This window comes from Hibiscus syriacus, unplaced genomic scaffold (genome assembly GCF_006381635.1).
Source record: "Hibiscus syriacus cultivar Baekdansim isolate YM2019G1 unplaced genomic scaffold, ASM638163v2 tig00110462_pilon, whole genome shotgun sequence".
NCBI lineage: Eukaryota > Viridiplantae > Streptophyta > Magnoliopsida > Malvales > Malvaceae > Hibiscus > Hibiscus syriacus.
In genome coordinates, this window is record NW_024062747.1 from 2796841 (window position 1) to 2819171 (window position 22331).

General features: G+C 35.5%; 1 protein-coding gene and 1 pseudogene across 1 annotated transcript; both read right to left on the reverse strand.

Annotated features, from left to right (window-relative positions):
- Positions 1 to 402: 402 nt before the first annotated feature.
- On the reverse strand, positions 403 to 20966 carry LOC120126874 (annotated as a pseudogene).
- Positions 15492 to 18682, reverse strand: LOC120127119 (CRIB domain-containing protein RIC7-like). Its single transcript, XM_039145116.1, has 5 exons — positions 18666 to 18682; positions 16568 to 16614; positions 16245 to 16351; positions 15947 to 16056; positions 15492 to 15891 (listed from the first exon to the last, which is right to left on the reverse strand). The coding sequence occupies exons 1-5, from the start codon at positions 18680 to 18682 to the stop codon at positions 15549 to 15551; spliced, it is 624 nt and encodes a 207-aa protein (XP_039001047.1). The 3' UTR covers positions 15492 to 15548.
- Positions 20967 to 22331: the final 1365 nt, after the last annotated feature.

The window sequence follows — 22331 nt, forward strand, 5'->3', positions numbered from 1 at the left end:
AAGTAGTTAAAAGAGAGTATTATAATAAAAATTGAAAAAATAATAGATTAAATTATAAAATTAATATTTTAATCGAGTTGGATTTAAATCTTAAAAAAATTAAATTATATAATTTAATTTAAATTAATTTTTTGTTCTTCGGCCCTAATTTATACACCGAAGACTATCGTGCTTATAGAAGACAAGGAAAACACGCGTCTACTTATAAATATCAATTCACATACCATCTTAAAAGAAAATGTATGAATTTTTCCATACCTTTTGTGAAACCTACATTGATATTCATTTCAATCATGCAAAATGTAAATATCAATTCACATACATGCAACGAAAACGGTTTTAAATCAATTTCTAACTTCTAAGACAAACAAAACTTAATGAATTTATCTTTTTCTAGCTAAATTATGAATATTTGTAGACAAAAGGCTGCAATTTACATGCTGCAATTGATTTTAAAAGCCATGCGTGACCAATGACTTGTCCACCTACTCTTGTGGCTAAATCTTCTGCTTCACTAACCCTCTGCCAGATAATAGAAACTTCTTCTCCTAACTCAGAACCTTGAGGTGCATCCAGATTATACACAACCATCATCGTTGCTTGAGCTGTTCGATCACCCCCATTATTATGGTCAATTAGTTCCTCCATTCTTCCCAGAACATTACCACCTGCGGTGGCAACCAGATTTTGAAGATCCTCTTTATAACCAGACACAAAGTCACCCACAAAATAAAAGTTGAAGCCATCAAAGAGCTTTGGTGCCTGCAAGAGAAACTAGGTGCTAGCTTGCAAAAGTGGTAGCGTTACCAACTTTAATAAACTAGAAGGTTTGAACCCATAAGAGAACAGACTTACATTATTCAATACCCTGAATCTGCCGGTTTTAACACCCATGGTTGTCGAGGCTTACTTCATAAGGTTCTTCATTCAAAGGATGCATAGCTTTCATGCATTCCTTTATTCCTGTGAAATTGAGCTTACATATCAGTGGTGACAATACAACTTAGTGATTGAATATTAACCAGCACACATTTAACAAAGGAAAAGAAAAGAAGCTCATGGACATAGAGTGAGGAAAAATTCAATTGAACTTACAATTTACATTAAGAACCCATTTCCCATTTGAAATGGCCATGAGAACTTTGAGTGTTCTGGTGCATGCACCATTCCCATCTGTAGAAGCAATTACATGAGTGACATCCGACCTCCAAAACTTTGTTACAATTACACCAATCGTTTTTGCAAACTTGATCAAAAGGAACTGTATCAAGGGAAAACAATTAATAAATACCATAAGAGGGTCAATTGTTGTGAAAAGAAAAGGGCTATTAAGGATATCCTATCATGAAAGAATCTCCAAATTAGATAGAAAGCATCCATTTGATCAATCATGAAAGTTCTAGCTTTTAAAATGCTTAAAAAATATCATCAGCTTAACCTTTTTAACCTTTTAAAAAGCATCCATCACTCAAAACTTATAAATGGGTCAACAAAAAATGAGTTTCATGCAATCTGACCTCCTCAGGAGACAAAGCAGATCCACAAAAAACCCAATCTTTTTTATTATCTGGATGGCCCCAAAATGTGTTGAATTTCATCTGGCCCCTGCATGTAGAACGACAATCAGTTCACCCTCCAGACATTTCAATAACCTGTTCAAGACTTTCTCCATAACTAGAAAAATCTAGAAAAGAATTGATATAGAAACTCCTTCAATAAGCATGCAAATAAGGTATATACATCTGAAAGATATCCAAGACATTTTCATTGATTATTAACCTTTCAGTTGGCATGACATCATTAGCAGGCACACAATTTCCAGACTTCTCATTCGAGAACTTGGATGAAGATTGGGCATTTCTATACTTCTCACTTGGAAACTTGGATGAAGAGTGGGCATTTCTAGACTTCTCACTTGGAAACTTGACAGAATAGTGGGCAGGACAAAGCACGAGAAAGTCATCCTATGAGAGAGAGAAAATTATGAGCAAAAATTGACACATGAATCATAGGGAAGGGGAAGTCAGAATGTCAGAAAAGAAAAGCATATCTAATAAAGGCAATTACATGGTCCCATCGACATTTTGGAATTTCTTTCGCACAAGGGAAATGATAACTTCTGCGGCAAAACTTCACATAACAGCCAAGTGCTGCCCCCTTTAGCCCACATCTGCAGCACTTCAACTTTGCACCCCTTGCAAGTTCTGCCTTAAGATTCTTAACAGAATCGCCAACATAATACACTTGAGGTGCCCTGCATTTTAAGACATTTTCAGGGCATTTCTAGCAGCAATATAGCAACAAAAAGAAAAAAAAATACTGTGTCAAAATAAAAAATGACCTGACAATATATGAACATGTTTCACTGAAATTCCCAAACTCAAAAAAAAAAACATTTTTCATTTTACTTAAATATTATACTATTAAAATTTTCAATAAAATACCATTCAATACACGAGCTGTGAACATGTATAACATCTGAACTGAACGATGCATCTCCTGTTACTGGTCTTCCATTGAGATAATGTAGCATCATTCCAGTGGCCTGAGAATTTTGAGAACACAAGTAACTTATAAAGAAAAACACCAAAAAAGAATAACCATATAATGCTCAGTAGGAATTTACCTCAGACATTCTAGAGGACTGGCAAAATGCACAAATGGCTGTACTTCCACACAGGTTATCTGATGTCACAGGAAGATTTGAAACAACAAGGGATGGTTCATTTTGAGATCCTAATTGACAATCAGAAGTCACCACATTGTGAGCATTCTGAATTGGCTGACAATGATCCATGGATTTGGCAACCATATCTAATTGTCCATAGTTCAACCTCTTTTGACTCTTAGAATCCAAGGAATGACCATCAATCCCTAAAACAGAATTGTCCTGCTTTTGACTTGTCATATCATCAAAATTTCTCTTGCCAGCTCCCTTGGATGAATAGTTTCCAAGACCCTGAAAATTCATCAAGATCCATGTCAACAAGTGATACTTTAAACTAAAAATGTATTCAGGCAGTAAATAAATACCACAAAATACACTCTAACAACCAATCACTATTATATACATGATAAGAAGCTCCAAAAAAATTGTATAAACATGGGCAGTCTAAAAATAGTGAAAATCCATGTGGGGAAACACACAACAGACAAGTGACAGTTTAATAGGAACTGAAGTAACTAGAAAGAACCAGCATTGATCTACAATCATACAACCACAAGCATATATAGTATAAAGAAATTTAAAACATTGAACTACAGCATATTATGATTGGAAGAAAGGCAAGCTCTTACATGTTCACTGTCATTGCCAGATGCCTTTGTATCACCACTGGAAGGAGGGCTGAGAGATGCTTGATCCACTTGATTAGCATGCAAACCAACTTTCTTATAACTATCAAATGTAACCACATCTTTGTCAGGAATCTCACAACCTTTATCCGCAATATACCTTCGCATGCTGTACTTATCAAATTTATCAGTTTTGCCAACACCATCTTCAATAGATTGTGAAAGATTTGCAGTAAATGCTGCATCCAAACTCCTATAGATTCCCATTATATTCTTCATGAAGGTCACAGGCCTTAGATCTGCAACCAGCATAGTTTTTTTCAGCCATAAAAAGAACCAATTTTCAAATAGTCATGGAAAAGTAGATAGTTGTTGATCCTAACACTACCAATAAAATTACATTAATTTGGCTTTAAAATTAATACATTAAATGATAAATTCAAATTTAAAAAAAATAAAAATAATCTAAACGAGAATCTCCAAATACATGCAACCAAAATCAACACAAAATTTTATGCCATGAATTGACTCAAACCGAACTCACCAAATTAATAGGGTTTAGAAATAAGATAACCCGAATATCAACCTTATTTAGCTCACGATAACTTTTTAGGAAAAAAATCAAAGAGCAGCAGTAAAATGAAATGCACCTCGATCTGCACATTGGACTTTGCAAATAGGGCACTCTGATCCAAACTCAGTTCGGGCTATGCATGAACTGCAACAGTATCATAAAAAACCATGAAAACTAAGCAATGGAAATCATAACTTTCAGAAATGAAGATAAAGATGGGGAGAGAGATGGCACTAACTCGCAAAACAGATGGTCGCACGGCATCAACAATGGCCGTTTAAACAAATTCAAACTGCAAAAGATTACACTTCAAATAACAATAAATTCGAAAAACACAAACCAAAACAACAAATCACAGAATATGAGAAAACAAACCAGAGAGGACATTTAAGCTCCAGACCCAGTTTTTGAAGATGAAGAACCCAAGGATTCATAGCTCTATTAACACTCTGCTTAGTCGAAAGACTCATTGTTTGCTCAAAAGCAATAAAACCCAAGAAAATAAAAGGAAAAATAAAGCTCGATATTGAGAGATCTTCGCCAAGAAGTGGGATTGGTTCGAGGTTTATAGGGAGATCTCTAAAAGACAGGGAAATCTTAGTAATGAGTCTACGTGTGTAGGTATATAAACAAGTGGACGGCTGTGAATTGTTAGATTATAATAGGCGGCCATTTAGATTTCTAATTGGTGGATTTTTTATTTTGAAGTTCGCGCGCGTGTTGGTTAGATTTTAAATATTCTCCCGCCTTTCTTAGTTGATTCCTTAAATACAACAGAGTTTTCCCGCGTATTTATTTATGAGAAAATAATTTCAGTAATTGAAAATATCTTATAATATATATGATTTTAACTAATTTTTTTGGATTTGTGAAAATAACCAACAAATTCGTAACGCGAAATCTAATTTCGCAACACAGTTTCCAAATTCGCAACGCGATTTTCCCAAATTCGCTACTCAGTTTCTGCAATCGCAACACGATTTCCAAATTCACAATACGAAATTTCAAATTCGTAACTCAATTTCTGAATTTGCAACGCGAATTTCTTTTTTGCAACACAAGTTTCCTTTTCGTAACAAGATTTTCTAAATCACAACACGCATTTTGTTTTCATAATTCGAATTTCGAATTCGCAACACGAATTTTAATTTCGCAACAGCTTTTATTTTCGCAACACAAATGTTTTGGGTATATAAACTACGCATCAGCAGCAACTCATAACCTAAATCCCTAAATCGCAACTCATTCCATCTCCATCTATCACTCTCTCCGGCGACATCCGTTCTTATATCTAACGACATCCTTCCTCATCTCTAATTTTTTTTATATAATTTTATTTCTATATAATTTTTCAATGATTTATCTCCCAAATTATTAACTATCAATTAAATAAAGGTATGTTTTTCTCTAAGTTGGTGATGATATCTAGTTTATAGCTCGTTTGTTTAGTAAATTAATTTACAAATTGTAGAATGAAATCATCTAATGTTGATCATGTTTGGATATATTTGTGTTTCGGAGGGTCATGGGAGAATGTTCATGGTGTTTTACAATATATGCTTTTACCCATGAATCTTCAACTAAAACTGTCATTAAAAAAATTAACTTATGAAACTCTAACGTTACGTGTTGTAAAGAAATTGAATTTAGAGCCCCTAAGTGGATTTAGGTTATCTTATCAGAGAAAATATAAAGTTTATTTGTTAACCGACAATGAAGATGTTGAACGATTCATTACTTACATTAGTGTTTAGCAAGAATATGATGTTACATTGTATGTTGTTGAACCTAGAAGTAGTAAAATTGGGTCAGTAGCTGGTAGTAATCAACTAAGTTCTTCAACCCCAGTTTATGGTGCTCACAATGTACAACATTGTTATCAACCTCAAAATTTAATGGTTTCACCACAATTTCATCACCAAGAAAATTTTGTTTCACCATATTTCTAATACCAAACACAATCTCAAAACTCACAACCTTTCCCTAATCCAAATCTCAATCAACTTTCAGCACCAAATTCCGGTTTTCGTATTGACCAGTTAGACGATGATGAGCCAACAGAAAAAATTGTGAGTACTAGTCAGTATTCGAAATTTGATATTGGTCAATACCCGGACTTTGATATTGGTCAATACTCGGATTTTGATGATGTTTCAGAAGAAGAAACATACCCTGTGTGTAATGATTTTGATATTGGTCAATACCTGAATTTTGATGATGAAATAGCCATTGCCGAGGAATATGTTGTTGATGATAATGATGAGGAAGTTACGACTGTGAATGAACATATTGAACATTCATTCTGTAATTCATATAACCCTAAAGAAGAAGAATAAAAAGAAGAAGAAGAAGTCCCCGAAGAAAGGAAAAAAAAGAAAATGCCACGGGAGTATAACTGGAATATGCCATAATTACTTCAGATACCGGAAGAAGAGTTGGTAAAGATAGTAGTTGATTGTTACACAAAGGAATACTTGAAGATAGCTTTGTATACGAAATGTGTGGAAGATGGCTATCAACTAAAAGTTAACAAATCAAGTAAAGATCGTTTCAAAAAAAAGTGTATGATTGACAAAAACTGTACGTGGCGTATGATTGCAAAGAGGATAAAAGATTGTGAAATGTTTCAAGTTAGGACTTTTATTGATAAACATACAAGAACCCAAGTTTTTCCTCACCATAGAGAGGCAAACAAAAAGGTGTTGGGTGGTTTTCTAGCTGAGTTAATGTTTTTGAATGGCAGGGTATATCGGGGATATGAAATTATGACTGACATGAATGCTTGGTTCAAGATTAGTATATCATATTCTCAAGCTTGGAGAGCCAAATATTATGCATTGGAATTGTTGAAGGGTCACCAGAAGCATCGTTTGCCAAACTACCGGCTTATTGTCACAATTTAAAGCTGAAAAATCCTGGGTCGGTAACTCATATCAAAACAGATAGAGATGGACGCTTTGAGTTGTTGTTTATCGCCATTGGTGCTGCGGTTAGTAAATCAATATAATTTTGTTGACTCATTTTTGTTAGTTACATGCATTTCACATTTAAATGATTATAGTTATTGTTTATATTATTTTGTAGATTCGTTTGTTTATTACTTGCATGTGCTTAGTTATTATAGTTGGCGGAGCACATTTGAAAGGTCAATACCTTGGAGTAAACTTATTAGTAGTAGCCATGGAAGCTAATAATGGGATACTGTCATTGGCTTACGGGGTTGGCAAATCTGAAACCTCTGATTCATGGACATGGTTTATGGGGCATCTTAGGGATTGTATAGGTCTTATTAACAATCTGACAATCATATCTGATAGGGCAAACTCAATTGACAACGTTGTTAGAAAGTGTTTCTCATATGCTTTTCATGGACTTTGTGGTGTTCATTTGTACATAAATCTAAAATCAATGTCTGATGGTATAAAAAATCACAAATAGACATACTGGAATGCTGTAAAAGCTTACCGGGAAGTGGATTTTAATAAGTATATAAATTATTTAAGACATGTTTTGCCTCAATGTGCTCAAACACTAGAAGATATCGAGTTTGAAAGATAGTCAAGAGTATATCAACTTGGAGCAATATATGGTTTCATGACGTCTAATAGTGCAGAATCAATCAACGCTCTAAGTCGTCATTCCCGAAAATTACCCATTACTATGTTAATGGAGTTTTTTCGAGCCTATATTCAACAGTGGTACTACAAGAAAAGAAACAATGCATGTATTATTTCTTTAAGTTCGTAACTTATCATATTTAATATATTTTACTAAGTATTATTTATTTAAATTTACAGAAACATTGGAACGTCGTGTTACATCATGGACTGAAAAAAAGATAATGAAACGTGTTGTGAAGTCAACGTCATGGAGATTTGAACCATGTTCAAACACTTTGTTTGAAGTATTGGATAAGAACTTAAATGGGCTTCTCGATCTAAATGCAAAGACGTGTAGTTGTATGAAATAGCAAACATTTGGTTATCCGTGTGGCCATGTTATAAAAGTTGCTCTTCATCTAAACCAAGATGATTCAAGCGCATATGCTATGGATTGCTACACTACAGAAGTATATCGACAGACTTATGCCGAGATTGTCTACCCTATTCCACATTCTTCTGAGTGAGACATATCAGATGACTTACAAACAGTTTTTCCACCAGTCATGGACAGCAGGCTACCTGGCCGGCCAAAAATCACTATCGTATACCGTCTAAGGGTGAAGAGAAGAGGATATCAACATGTAGTCGGTGCAAGGAAAGTGGTCATACAAGGTTTGCATGTGGATCACCAGTGCCATTGCAATCATATTTTCCTCTACCAAAATATAGATCATCATCAAAAGCCAAAGCTCATATGGTACAAAGCAAAAGGAAATCAAAATCGTAATCAAAATCCCAATCACAACCGAATTCAACTTTTGAGACTTATTAACTTAGGTAATTTTTAAATGCAAACGTTGTATTATGTGTATTTTATGTGTGAATGCATACATTTTCAGTTAGACATGCATTAGTAACTTGAGTTTGAACATTGATATGATATGTTCAGTTGTTATCAATTATCAGATTGTTGTCTGTTATTTTTTTGAAAGTGTTTTCCTTGAATTCGCAACGCGAAAGTCAAATTCACGTTGCGATTGTTGCGAAAGTCAAATTCACAACGCGAATTTGATTTTCGCGTTGCAAATTTGTACCTTCAACAGGTCTTTTTTGCCTTCAACATAATGCAGATTGAAATTAAATAACAAATCAATTAAACAAAAAAACAATTCTTATTTACACTTGACATCCCCATACAGTATATCCAAATGCTCCTAACAATAGGGAGCTTACATCCAAATACATCAATTTGTTCACGCAACTCACTTCAGGATTAACTTGCAGAAACGTTATGGCCATGAGATTTTCTACACATCTAAAACCAGCAAACAACAAATTATTAAATTCTAGGTACTTAACCAAACATTTTCAAACCAACAAAGAGTATATATGTTAACAACACTTGCTCAAACTTACCAATAACAAATGGTTGTTTATGCACACTTTCAGCAAGCGGATGCATATAGGAAACGCCTCGATTATATCGCTCTAGCCATAAAATGACGAAACCACAACCATATTGCACATCTATCTCTATTTGTGGGAGGTAGAAACTGTTTATCTCATGTCGTTATACGTTCCAAACACATGTATACAAGAGGACCACAATCCCCTCTGGCTCCCGCCGTTTGTTGTGGCGCTGTCTCATCTCTTATCATTGTAACTTTTAACTTATTTGGCTTTTTGTTTCCTGAATTAGTCCAATAATCAATCGTGTCTAAGAATTTAGCCAAATGAGCGCTCCATCCCTTAAAAATAATATCTTTCAAATCAGACAATGGTATGTAATTCAACATGCTGTCATATACTATCGTCTTCATGGATGGGAACTGAAGCTCGACAAGAAGCCAATGACGACGTTCCATAATAGGGATAAACACCTGCAATCATAAATAATAATTCAATTCCGCACATCAAATAAAATTTATGAACACCTTTAAAATATTCAAAAATAAATACTAACCTTATCGACCTCCCACCACGCAGGATAAAGAATAGCTTTTCCATTACCCAACGCTTATGAAACGTCTCTATGATCCTTCAAGTGAGCTACGCGAAAAGACGAAGGCATAACAGTCCATCGCGTCTTTTTTATTTTCTTCAATTTCCTTATAATTAGAAGACGTTACACCCATGCATCAATATGTTGTTTTATAAAAAATATATATATATATTAGTGAATTTAATAAATTTTTAAAAAGAATAATCAAAATGCAATATAAGAAGAATATAAGACTTACCCCCCATTCGAAATATCCATTCTCTTCAACCCCTAATAAGACACCCCACCAAGACCGATAAAGAAATAAATGCATATCATCGTCGATTTTGTATATATCAGCGTAGCACCCCTGGCTCTGCTCATGTAGATAAAAATCAACTGCGGTCTTAGCCCAAAGGGTATTATCCATAATTGTGTCTGGTAGTGTTCTCCTCTCCTGCTGAGGAATGGTACTGGCCGGTAACTGATACGAAAACTAACTCTGGTCCATTATACCGGGCACGTGAGGGGGTTTATCAATAAGTCGACATAGTATGCCATGTGAATCGGCCTCTTGAACGGTGGGAGGGGCCTCTTGAACGGTGGGAGGGGCCTCTTGAACGATGAGAGGGGCCTCTTGAACGATATGAGAAGCCTCTTGAACGATGACATGTGAATCGGGCTTCTTCTTACGGAGTCTTTGAACTATTGGGGTGAAAGGAGACGTAATGTCACGTGCACGACGTCTGATGCGTGAACTCTGTCGTGCAAGAAAAACCCGACATAAAGCATCTACCTTATCGGGCCGGTAAAAATAAATGAATACATAAATCAGTAAATAAATAAATAAATAATGCCGAAAAAATGTTATTTACATTTTTAGTATAGTATTAAACAAACTTACCTCATTGCATAGAGTATGAACCTCATTTTGTAACGATGAAACAATCTCACGTAGAGCGGCTACCTCGTCACGTAAAGTAGATACCTCACCACGTAAAGCACCATTGTCATCGCGTAAAACATCTACATCACCACATAAAGACCGTACCTCATCACGCCATGCACCATTGTCATCACGTAAAGTACCGACCTCATCACGTAAAACACTGACCTCATCACGTAACTCTCCTAACTCATCTCGTGGAGGTGGAGAACAGGGAGATAAATGTCGTGACATCTTTGTCGGTCGCCTATCATGAGGTGATGGTGGAGAAGAGGCTCTATGATGTGATGGAATAGGTGATGGCTCTCGTTGTGGAAGTGTATAATCGGCTCAATCAGGTGATGGCTCTGGGTGTCGAGCTGTAGAATAGGCTCGATCAGGTGATGGCTCTCGAAATGGGGGTGCTCATCATCCGTCCCATCAAAAAAACGCTTACTAGCTTGCCACCAATCAGTGGCAAGCTCAGCCTCTGTGAGTGTCAGCTTCTGTAATGGATAGTTTACCTCCTAACAATATAAAAGCTCAAACAAAGTCAAACATCTACTAGTAATAACTTGTTTATATATGGTAGTATTTGTGTTAACTTACATAATTCATCGTCGTATATGGTATTAAATCTTCCCAATCCAACAGTCGGATCCTCCTCCAGGTAATAGCCCTAGGAATATCATTTGACTTTTTGATGGCATATGTCCACATGTTGGGAAAAACCTCAAATATCCAAATCTACAAACAATATAATACACAAACATTAATTTTAGTAATTGTTAAATAATTAATTATAATTTTGGAAACATTATATAGAAATTATTATCTTAAAGGCCCAAATAAAGTCTACCAAAGTGTATTTAGAACCATGGCCACACAAACTACGATGGTCCTCAAAGGCAGTTGACAACTTTTTCCAGGTAGCTTTCCATAGATATGAACCCCACGGAAACACGTTCCATGCATCTAGGTCCTCTACCAATAATATTAAATCCCCAAAAATAAGTTGTCTGCCCTCTTTGCCTAAAAAGCCGACATTCAAAAGTAATAAAAGACATACTCGGATAACATCAAGGTCATACATCCGAGTAAAACCATCTTTAAGAAGTAATCTTTTATAATCGTCGACTTGTAAACTGGGCTTCTCCTTTTTTCAGCTCAGGAAAAACCCGAAATAACCATGATGGATAGGCGATATGACTAGTGTACCAACCTACTTCATTGTGTCGTCTGAAACGTAGACCAATGATTAAGTAAAACTCCTCCCGCCCAAAACAAGTATACGCCGGTGGAAAATGAAACCATATCTCTTCATCACCACTTTGTATCCTCTCGGGTAGATCATTAGCCATGGTCTGAAGAAACAAATGGGTCAACATAGCATCTTCACCTGGATGTTGTACTTTCAGCCATGGCCCGAAACAAGTTTTCTCAAACAAATTTCTTTGTACAGGTGTAAGTGTCGACGCAATTGTAGTGGCTAGGATTAATTTATTCCTTAAAGTCAATGAAGCCGAAAAAAATTCCTAACAAAAACAATAAACATACCAAGTTAGATATACCAAAAACTACAAATTATACACTATAAACAGACATGATATTAAACATGGAAAATATAGCCAAATATGTTTCAAACTAGCACGATATTCACACAAGTCATTATTCTATCATAGTTCACAAAATGCATCAGATAACATTCCAGAAGTAAGCACTTATATCACATTTAAAAGGATAACACATAGGTTTAGTGCAGGTTCAAGGACAACATAAAGAGTAGTAGTTTATTCTTGAAACTTAAATTCGCAACACTGTGAAGTTAGTATTTGTCTTTGTTTTTTGGTTGAAGTAATGCAATTCATTCAAGTTTCAATTTACAGAAGAAGAGTAGTTTTTGAAACTTAAATTCGCAACACGAAAATGAAAATCGCAACGCGAAAATGAAAATCCGATTTTGCAAATTTCATTTTCGTGTTGCGAATTTAAGTTTCAAAAACTATTCTTTTGCAAATTGAAACTTGAATGAATTGTATTACTTAAACCAAAAGACAAATACTAACTTCACAGGGTTAAAGACTAAACAATTTAGCAGTATTGACAGCAACCGAATGAATTTACTAAGCAATCTAAGTGAAATGGTTAATCTATATATTGAAATTACCAGTAATTTATCATCAATTTAAATATGAAAAATCTAATAATAATACAAAGATTTCAAAATTAAAATAATTAAAAAAACTAACTCTCGGTGGTTGATTTTCCATTTTTTGGCCGTGAATAGTTGTAAGGGTGGCTCTGAGAGATGGAGATAGAGGGGGGTCGCCGGATATGGGGACGGATGTCGCCGGAGATGGGGACGGATGTCGCCGGAGATGAGGACGGATGTCGCCGGAGATGGGGACGGATGTCGTCGTAGAGAGTGAGAGATGGAGATGAGACTGAGTTATGATTTAGGGTTTTAGGTTATGCGTTACGATTATACTCTTTACATTTGTGTTGCGAAATTAATATTGTGTTTCGAATTCGAAAATAAAATTTGCGTTGCGAAAATTAACGCGCTTTGCGAATTTGACTTATGTGTTGCGAATTTGACTTCTGTGTTACGAATTACAAATTCGCGTTGCGATTTCCATATTCGCGTTGCGGATTTCAAAACTGAGTTGCGAAATTGGAATTCACGTTACGAATTTGTTGGTCATTTTTACAAATCCAAAAAAATGGTTAAAATCGTATATTATAAGGCATTTTCGGTCACTGGAGTTATTTTCTCTTTATTTATTAACCTTTTGTTCCCTACTATTTCATCTTGTATGAAACTTATATTTATATTATGGGTTTATTATAAAATGAACGCTTAAATTATATTTTATTTTTTTCAAATATAGAAATATTGTTTAGATTAAAGTAGGCGACGTTTAAGATTTCATTTTATAATAATTTTAAAGTTGGTCCATTACATTTGTTAAAAAATATTTTGTGTATCGATAATTCTTTAATCTTACAAGTTTTTTCATATTTTAAGGTTTTTTAAAATAAAATATTTTTTTTCTAGAGTTGAGATTTTATTTCACTTTCAAATAGATAATTTTTGAAATCTCATATATTAGAGTATTATTTTAAACTTTAAGGTTTTCAATTTCATATAAAAGGGGAAAATGGACATAGATCAAAATGTACATATAAAAGGAGCAATAATTTTGGAATTATGTTGCAGGTTCAATTGTGAGCTGGAGTGTAAGAAGAATTTTAAAAATGTGTTCTACAGTATATCCTATTATTTCCTCTTATGGTCTTTTACAACTAAAGGGCATTTGAGATGCGGATAAAGTATCTTGGCACAAACTAATTTGGTTCCTTATGCATATTCCAAAATTTAGTTTGATTGCTTGGATGGCTTTGCTGAACGGACTTTCTACAAGAGATAGGTTGCTTAAAATGGGAATCAACTCAGAAGGGTCTTGTGTTAACTGCAGCATTGACCAGGAGACAAGAAACCATCTTTTTTCTCGATGCCTCTTACTGTTCGTCTTTGGAATGCTCAACGGGTTGAAGAATACAATCTTAGCATGGGAAGAAATGGTTGCTCGAGCTTCTTCAACATGGAAAGGGAAGTTACTACTCACCACAATCTTGAAGATATCTTGGACTGCCTATATTTATATATTGTGGGAGGAAAGGAATCATAGAATTTTTCAAGGTCGATATAGAACAATCGATGACATGCTCAAGGCTATTATTGAAGCTGTGAGGATTCAACTTAAGGGTAAAAATATTAATAGAATTGATAGTACTAATTATAATCTTTGTAATGCTTGGGGCATAGTCTAACCAATCTTTGTTTTTTGTAAGTAGGCTGTTTATAGTCCTTTTTGTAACAGATTAGTTGATTGTTTGTAGCAGAACTCTGCTATTTGGATAATAAATTTTGATTTATAAAAAAAACGAAAATTTGAAATCAACTTTTGGGACCTAAAGTTTAGGTTAGCCCTCCATATGCATGATGCATGATATTTTAATGCCTAAATATGTATTTTTTTCATAAGCAATTAGGGATGAGTAAAACTCGACTCGATTTGAAAAATTGATTTTTTCGATTCGATCAAATGTCTACTCTACCGAGGACCGATAACCACCTCGGGTAAGAATCTTTCCTTTGTCTTTGATCTGAAATACGACGTTGATAAAATATAAATTACTCTCCATAAACTTTATTGACTCTTCATTCTTTTATGTTCAAGTAACTCACTCCAGTTGATTGCTTTTGAAAACGGATCTTGTTCTATTTTGTTAGTGAAAGTTCCAAATTCCCTTCAACTATTTATCTGCCAATAATAAAGCCTGAGAATATCCCTGGAAACAGGCAGTCAAAGTGGATATCAATATTGAGAGAGATTTGGCATATGGCCGCAGGTTTTATTTTTACGTGGAAACAGGATCGTGTACAGAGAGAAAAGGTGGTCTTATACAAAATATGGGTCTGTCAAATTCCTTTATTTGATGCAACAATTTATTGAGGGTATTGGCAGAGTTTCGCAAGGCTGATGAATTGGTCAAGAAGCCTGCATGGATTGATGAGGTATCCATGCTTCGACCTTTTTAGTTTTGTATATTTTAAACACTCCAAAAGATCTACAGTAATGAATACGTTTCCTCGTCGTACTTTGTTCTTGATTGTTTTGCTTCTGTTTTTCCCTGGGGACTATGATCTTTGTAATCCTTTTATATGCTTCAAGGCAGGTCATCCCCAAGCTTCATCCTTGCTGACGACCTATGCGAAAAGTTGAGGTTGACTCGTGGAAACATGAACAAGTAATTAATCATCTTTCCCTACTTTTGATTTTTAAACATTTTAAGTATCATATCTTGCACATGTACAATTTCAAATTTAAAATGAACACCCCATGCTTTGAAACTTTTGCTTCTTTGAATACTGAATCATAGAACCAGTTCCAAGTTATTTTCGTTTTGTTATCATACAAGGTTTCCCGGAACTGGGAAACATAAATAGAAGAAAATGAAAAGAAAAGGAAGAACACGTAACTCCTCTTGGTTTCTGCTAAAGCAAAAAGAGAGTCTAGCAAACTAGCTAGTTATAGTAGCTACCAATATGTTCATATAGTACCAGCCAGAAGAGGAAAACAAAAAATTAACTTTCTCCATCTCAACTCAAGTGCCATCCCCGTCTATTAAATCTGAAGCATAACTAAATTGGGACCCTGCCTCAGAAACAGTATCCGATTCAGTGGCTCTGGACCGCCTCGAGCTTCCTTCACCAACCAACTCTTTCACCTTCTTTCGTTTACTTTTCTTTGGCTCTTTTGAGGCCGAATCGGTAGCTTGGTTCGACTCCTTGGGTTTTTTAATCTTCTTTGATTGCTTTGATTTATCTGCTTTATCCTTTGTTGAAGGCACACCATTCCCATTTGTGATTGAAGCAGTACGCTTCGATGATTTAGGCAGTTGTGGTGTGTCTTTCGCTGCAGAACTTTTACCCCTTGAACTTTTTCGGCTCAAACTATTGTTTTCTGTAAAATTGTATCCAAAATAATTATTGCATAATATACAAATGAATCAAATGATGCAACCAAAATATTTTGTTCTTTGTACCAACTTCTCCTGCAAGAGCTAAAGGCGGTGTTTGAAACTCTCCTGGAGGTGTTTGAAACTCATTCATCTGCATGTAGTGAAAAAAGAGAGTCAAGAAATATAACCATTAATCATGTTGGCAACTTCTGGTTTTGTGATTACAAGAACAATACGAAACACTTTTACTCAATAGTTATGTTACTCGGACAAGGGAACGTATCCCATTTCAGGCTCTATGTTAATAGCTATAATTGTGGTTAAATTTTAGTGAATTACCCAGGTGGGTTTTGACTGTACTGTTGATGGACCATCCCATCCTATATGAGCCACATGCTTTACATCTGTTGGCAGACCAATCTGCATTTCAGGCTCTTTTTCACTTTCTGCAAAAATAAAGTTCACCCATTTCCAGCCATCATTACCAAGCATCTCAAACACCAAACAAATCCACTGCTTGCTTTGCTTGCTTAAATTCTTCTAATGTTTTCTTTATTTTTTTAGTGTTCTTTTAAATGTTAACAAATTAGGGTTACACACAAACACACACAATGTATTTCTGTATTGTATAATGTCATAAGGAGAGAGATGGAAATACATACCAAATATGTGAGTAAAGTACTTAAGACCTTTTAGCAACCCTTTCATCATTATGATTCAATGATGTCTACAAACTAAATCAGCATATGGAGGTGGAGTAGATCAAGCTTCAAAACTGAATCTGGAAACTAAGAAGAAAAAATCAAACTGTTTTAAGTAATCGTGTCCTTCGTATATTTAGATATCGACATAGGCATAGATCCTTCGAATATATGAAAAAATGAATATATCCGTATAGGATATACGAATCGAGGTAACATAGAGAACAATCCTCTTACAGCACTGAAACATTTGCTCCGCTAATACATCTCACCTTCAGAGGAAGAACACAATTTCGTGTGATACAAACATGCATGGCTTTCATGCATGCTTAAACATGTGGAGGTGTGTGTTTCCTAAAATTCAAGGGGGGGGGGGACTGTAATTTTGTTTCTTGAACCTTAAATAATTAAAAAACGTGATAATATTGGATCAAAAAAGCTGGACTGTTTCGGACAAATGTGTGTTTATTAGGAAGGGAGGTTTCTGGTTTAAGGCAAAACATTCGTTAATTCAATGGAAATGCAATCTAAATTAACAATGACTTAACGAAAATTTAGGGGTTTGAGATAGAACAGATGTATGTATTTTAGGAAGGTTTTAACTAATTCTCTTATTTAGCGATAACTTTAAGATTATTGTTTTCTTCTTATTCTTCTTTCCCTTTCTGTTTCCTAATATAGGTTATGATAAAGAAGAAATCTTAGGTCGCTCTTAATTTCGAGATCTCAATTTTTTAATTGGATAAATCGTGTTGGTTTTTTGGCAAATTTTGAATCCCACATTGATTTTGTATAAGGAGGAGAAGAAATTCTTTCGTTATAAATAAAGTCCTCCTCCTCCTTAGTTAATCATCCCCACAAATATAAGTCTTCTTCTATATTAAAGGCTATTTGTACTATTTCTCTCTCTTTGTAATATTTCCTCTATTAGTGAAATATTATTTTAGTAGTGTTTGAGGACTTAGGTATAATTTTGGCCTAACCTCGTTAAATTTTGGTGTTCTCTTTTATGTCTATTTAATAGCTATTGTTGGGTATAGTTGTTGTTAATTATTGTCCTATTAAAATTACTTGTGTTAGTAGTTCTGTCTAAGGAGAGTGGGTTTTAAGAGGGACCATTGTGACCCCTCCATTCTTTCTTGGGAATCTACCTTGGGGGTGATTTTTAGTAAAATCATTTTCACACTAGTCACCTAGATAATAATTTTCAAGGTGAATTTGTTATTATTGGTGGAAATTAAGTCATCTTCCACAACAATTGGCATCAGAGCTTTTGGTTTATTTTAGTATGCTCTGTGGTTGCGACTTAGGCTGATCTTCCACATCAGAAAAAAATTTCCTTGGGCTAATTGACATTCCGCATTGACAGCTATTAAATAGAATTTGTAGCAGAAATGATAGACGACACAAAAACATCTACATCGTTGTTAACAGCTTCTTCATCTTCAATTTTGGCAAGAAATGTTGTGACAAATGTTAGATTTGCAATAGAGATTTTTGATGGCACCGGTCATTTCGACATGTGGCAAAATGAGGTTCTAGATGCCCTATTTCAGTAGGTTCTAGACATTGCTATTGAAGGAGAGAAACTATATGATGTTGAGGAGAAAGAATGAAAGAGAATCAATAGATTGTCATGTGGTACTATTTGATCGTGTCTTTCTAGAGAGCAGAAGTATGCATTTCCTAAGGAAACTTCTGCAAGTAAATTGTGGAAGGCACTGGAGGAATTTTGTTGTTGAAGAAAAGCGGTCAGAACAAACTCTACATGAAAAAAGATTATTCCACTTCAACTATGTACCAGGTACCACTATGAATGATCACATTACTAGTTTTAATCAGCCGATGACTGATCTGATACATATGGACGTGACTTTTGAAGACGAAGATCTGACTCTGATGTTGATGGGATCACTTTCTGATGAGTTTGAGTATCTTGAAACTACTCTACTTCATGGGAAGGTTGATGTGTCTCTCAGTGAAGTAATTGTTGCCTTGTATAGTTATGAATTGAGAAAGAAAGACAAACAAGAAAACACAAGTGTCGAAGCAGAAGCTCTTGTTGTTAGAGGCCATTCGAAGAGTTAGAATAAAGGAAGGAGATGGAGATCGAAGTCAAAGTCAAAGTCCATATTGAGCAAAGATGAATGTGTCTTTTGTCGAGAAAAAGGGCACTAGAAGAAAAAATGTCCAGGCTAAAGAATAAAGACAAACCTGAAAGGGAAAAGGTTGTCTCAGAATCAAATGTGGTCGAGTATGATGATGCAGATTCAGATTTTGCATTCGCTACTACGTCATCAACCAACTGTTCCAGTTCATGGCTATTAGATTTAGCTTGTAGCCACCATATGACCCCACTAGATAATGGTTCTTTGATTTTAAATAACTAAAAGGTGGAATTATCTACACGACAAATAATTCCCCTCTTGACACACTTGGGATTGGTTCAATTCGCTTGAGGAATCAGGATGGATCAATCAGAACCTTAACAGGTGTCCAATATGTACCAGATTTAATGAGAAATCTCATCTCTGTGGGAACCTTAAAGTCAAAAGGTTTAGAAGTGAGGGTTAAAGATAGGATTATGAGGAGTATCTCTGGTGCACTAGTGATAATGAAGGGAATAAAAAAAAAACAATGTGTATTACTTTCTAGGTAGTACAATTGTTGGGACAGCAGCAGTGACGACTTCTACTGATGAACAGGAGTCAGAAGCAACCAGGTTATGGCATATGCGCTTGGGGCATGCTGGTGAAAAATCCTTGAAATTGCTGATAGATCAAGGATTATTGAAGGGTGTTCGGGCTTGCAAATTAGTTTTTTGTGAGCATTGCATCAAATGGAAGAAGACGAGGGTGAAATTTGGAACATCAATCCATGATACTAAAGGTATTTTGGATTATGTTCATTCAGATGTATGGGGGCCTTCCAAGACAACTTCTTTGGGAGGTACACACTATTATGTCACCTTTGTTGATAATTTTTCCCCGAGAGTTTGGGTGTATACAATGAAGACAAAGGATGAGGTGCTAGGTTTTTTCCTTAAATGGAAAAAGATGGTGGAGATTCAAACAGGCAGAAAAATCAAATGTCTCCATACAGATAATGGTGGAGAGTACAAAAATGATCCATTTCTGAAAGTCTGTGAAGAATAAGGTATTGTTAGGCACTTCACTGTCAGATATACATCATAACAGATTGGGGTGGCAGAGCGTATAAATCGGACATTAGTGGAGAAGGTTCAGTGTATGTTGTCTAATGCTGGGTTAGGCGAAGAATTTTGGGCTGAGGCTTTGGTTTATGCTTGTCACCTTGTCAACCGCTTACCATCTACTGTTATTGGTGGTAAAACACCATTAGAGAAATGGTTTAGAGAACCTGCTACAGATTATGATTCCTTACATGTGTTTGGTTACACTGCATACTACCATGTTAAGGAGTCAAAGCTGGATCCAAGAGCAAAGAAGGCGATCTTTATGGGGATCACCTCTGGTGTGAAAGGCTATCGTCTTTGGTGTCCAGAAACAAAGAAAATAATCTTCAACAGAGATGTTACCTTTGATGAATCTACCATGTTGAGAAAGGTGACTTAAGAAAAATTGGAGCAGAAAGATGGAACTCCCAAACAGGCGGAGTTTGAAAGAAGCAGAATTGTCCCAGCCAGTAAAGAAATTGATGTTGACTCTCCTATGGTAGAAGAAGAGTCAGATGAAGAAGAGGTTCAGACCCAAGAACCTCCATAGCAATATGAATTAATTGCACTCAAAAAGGGAAAGGGGACCATTAGATAACCTGCTCGTTATGCTGATATGGTCTATTTTGCATCACCAATTGCAATTGATGACGTTCCTGCCACTTTTAATGAAGCAGTCCAAAGTTCAGAACATAAAAAGTGGAGGATCGCCATGAATGAAGAAATGCAATCCCTTCAAAAGAATCATACATGGAAACTAGCTAGTCTTCCGAAGGGAAAGAAGACAATTGGGTGCAAGTGGGTATATGCAAAGAAAGATGGATTTCCTGACAAGAATAACATCCGCTACAAAGCAAGATTGGTGGCTAAAGGCTACGCTCAAACGAAGGGAGTTGATTATAATGAAGTATTTTCTCCAGTTGTAAAACATTCCTCCATCATAATTTTGTTGGCTTTGGTAGCACAGTTGAATTTGGAACTAGTTTAAATTGATGTAAAAACTGTATTTTTACATGGAGACTTGGATGAGGAAATCTACATGACTCAGCCAGATGGATTCAAAGTTGCTGAAAAAGAAGAGATTGTGTGCAAATTAGAAAAATCGTTGTACGGATTGAAGCAATCTCCAAGGCAGTTGTACAAGCGATTTGACAAGTTTATGATAGGGCAGAAGTACACAAGAAGCAAATATGATCATTGTGTGTATTTACGCAAGCTACAAGACGAATCCTATATATATCTTATTCTTTATGTTGATGATATGCTGATAGCTTCCAGGAGTCAGTCAGAAATTGTGAAACTAAAGACTCAATTGAATAGGGAGTTTGAGATAAAGGATCTTGGTGAAGCGAAGAAGATTCTAGGCATGGAGATATCAAGGGATAAGAAATTGGGGAGGCTTTGTTTGTCTTAGAAAGAATATTTGAGGAAGGTACTAAAACGTTTTGGCATGAATGAGAAGTCAAAACCAGTTAGTACACCTCTTGCTCCTCATTTCAAGGTCGGTGCATCCATGTCACCCAAGGATGATGCAGAACAAGAATACATGTCAAAGGTTCCGTATGCAAGTGTTGTTGGTAGCTTGATGTATGCAATGGTGTGTACGAGACCCAATATTTCATATACAGTTAGGGTTGTGAGCATGTATATGCATGATCCTGGAAATGAGCATTGGCAAGCTATGAAATGGATTCTGCGGTATATTCTGAACACCGTAGATGTTGGTTTGGTCTTTCAATAGGACAAACAAGATGGTCAGTGTGTAGTTGGGTATTGTGATTCAGACTATGCAGGTGATTTGGACAAGCGTCGATCAACTACTGGTTATGTGTTTACATTTGCAAAAGCACCAGTCAGTTGGAAGTCCACCTTACAGTCAATTGTGGCTTTGTCTACTACATAGGCAGAGTATACGGCAGTTACAGAGGCTGTGAATGAGGCAATTTGGCTTCAAGGGTTGCTTGGTGAATTGGGAATGGAACAAAAGCACATCAAAGTGCATTGTGACAGTCAGAGTGCTATTCATTTAGCAAAGAACCACGTTTACCATGCAAGGACGAAGCGCATCGATGTTCGATATTACTTTGTATGAGAGATTCTAGAAGAATGTGGAGTCATAATCCAGAAGATTCGGACCACTGAGAATCCTGCTGATATATTGACAAAAGTTGTAACTGCGGTCAAGTTTAAACATTGTTTAGACTTGGTCAATATTGTTACAAATTGAAAGATGAATTTGCAGACACTACTGAAGATTGGATTTTTTTGAGAGATGTGTGTGAAATTTGCCAAGGTGGAGATTTGTTGGGTTTTTGGCAAATTTTGAATCCCACATTGGTTTTGTATAAGGATGAGGGGAAATTCTTTGTTATAAATAAAGCCCTCCTCATCCTTAGATAATCATCCCCACAAATATAAGTCGTCTTCTATATTAAAGGCTATTTGTACTCTTTCTCTCTCTTTGTAATATTTTATCTATTAGTGAAATATTATTTTAGTAGTGTTCGAGGACTTAGGCATAATTTTGGCCTA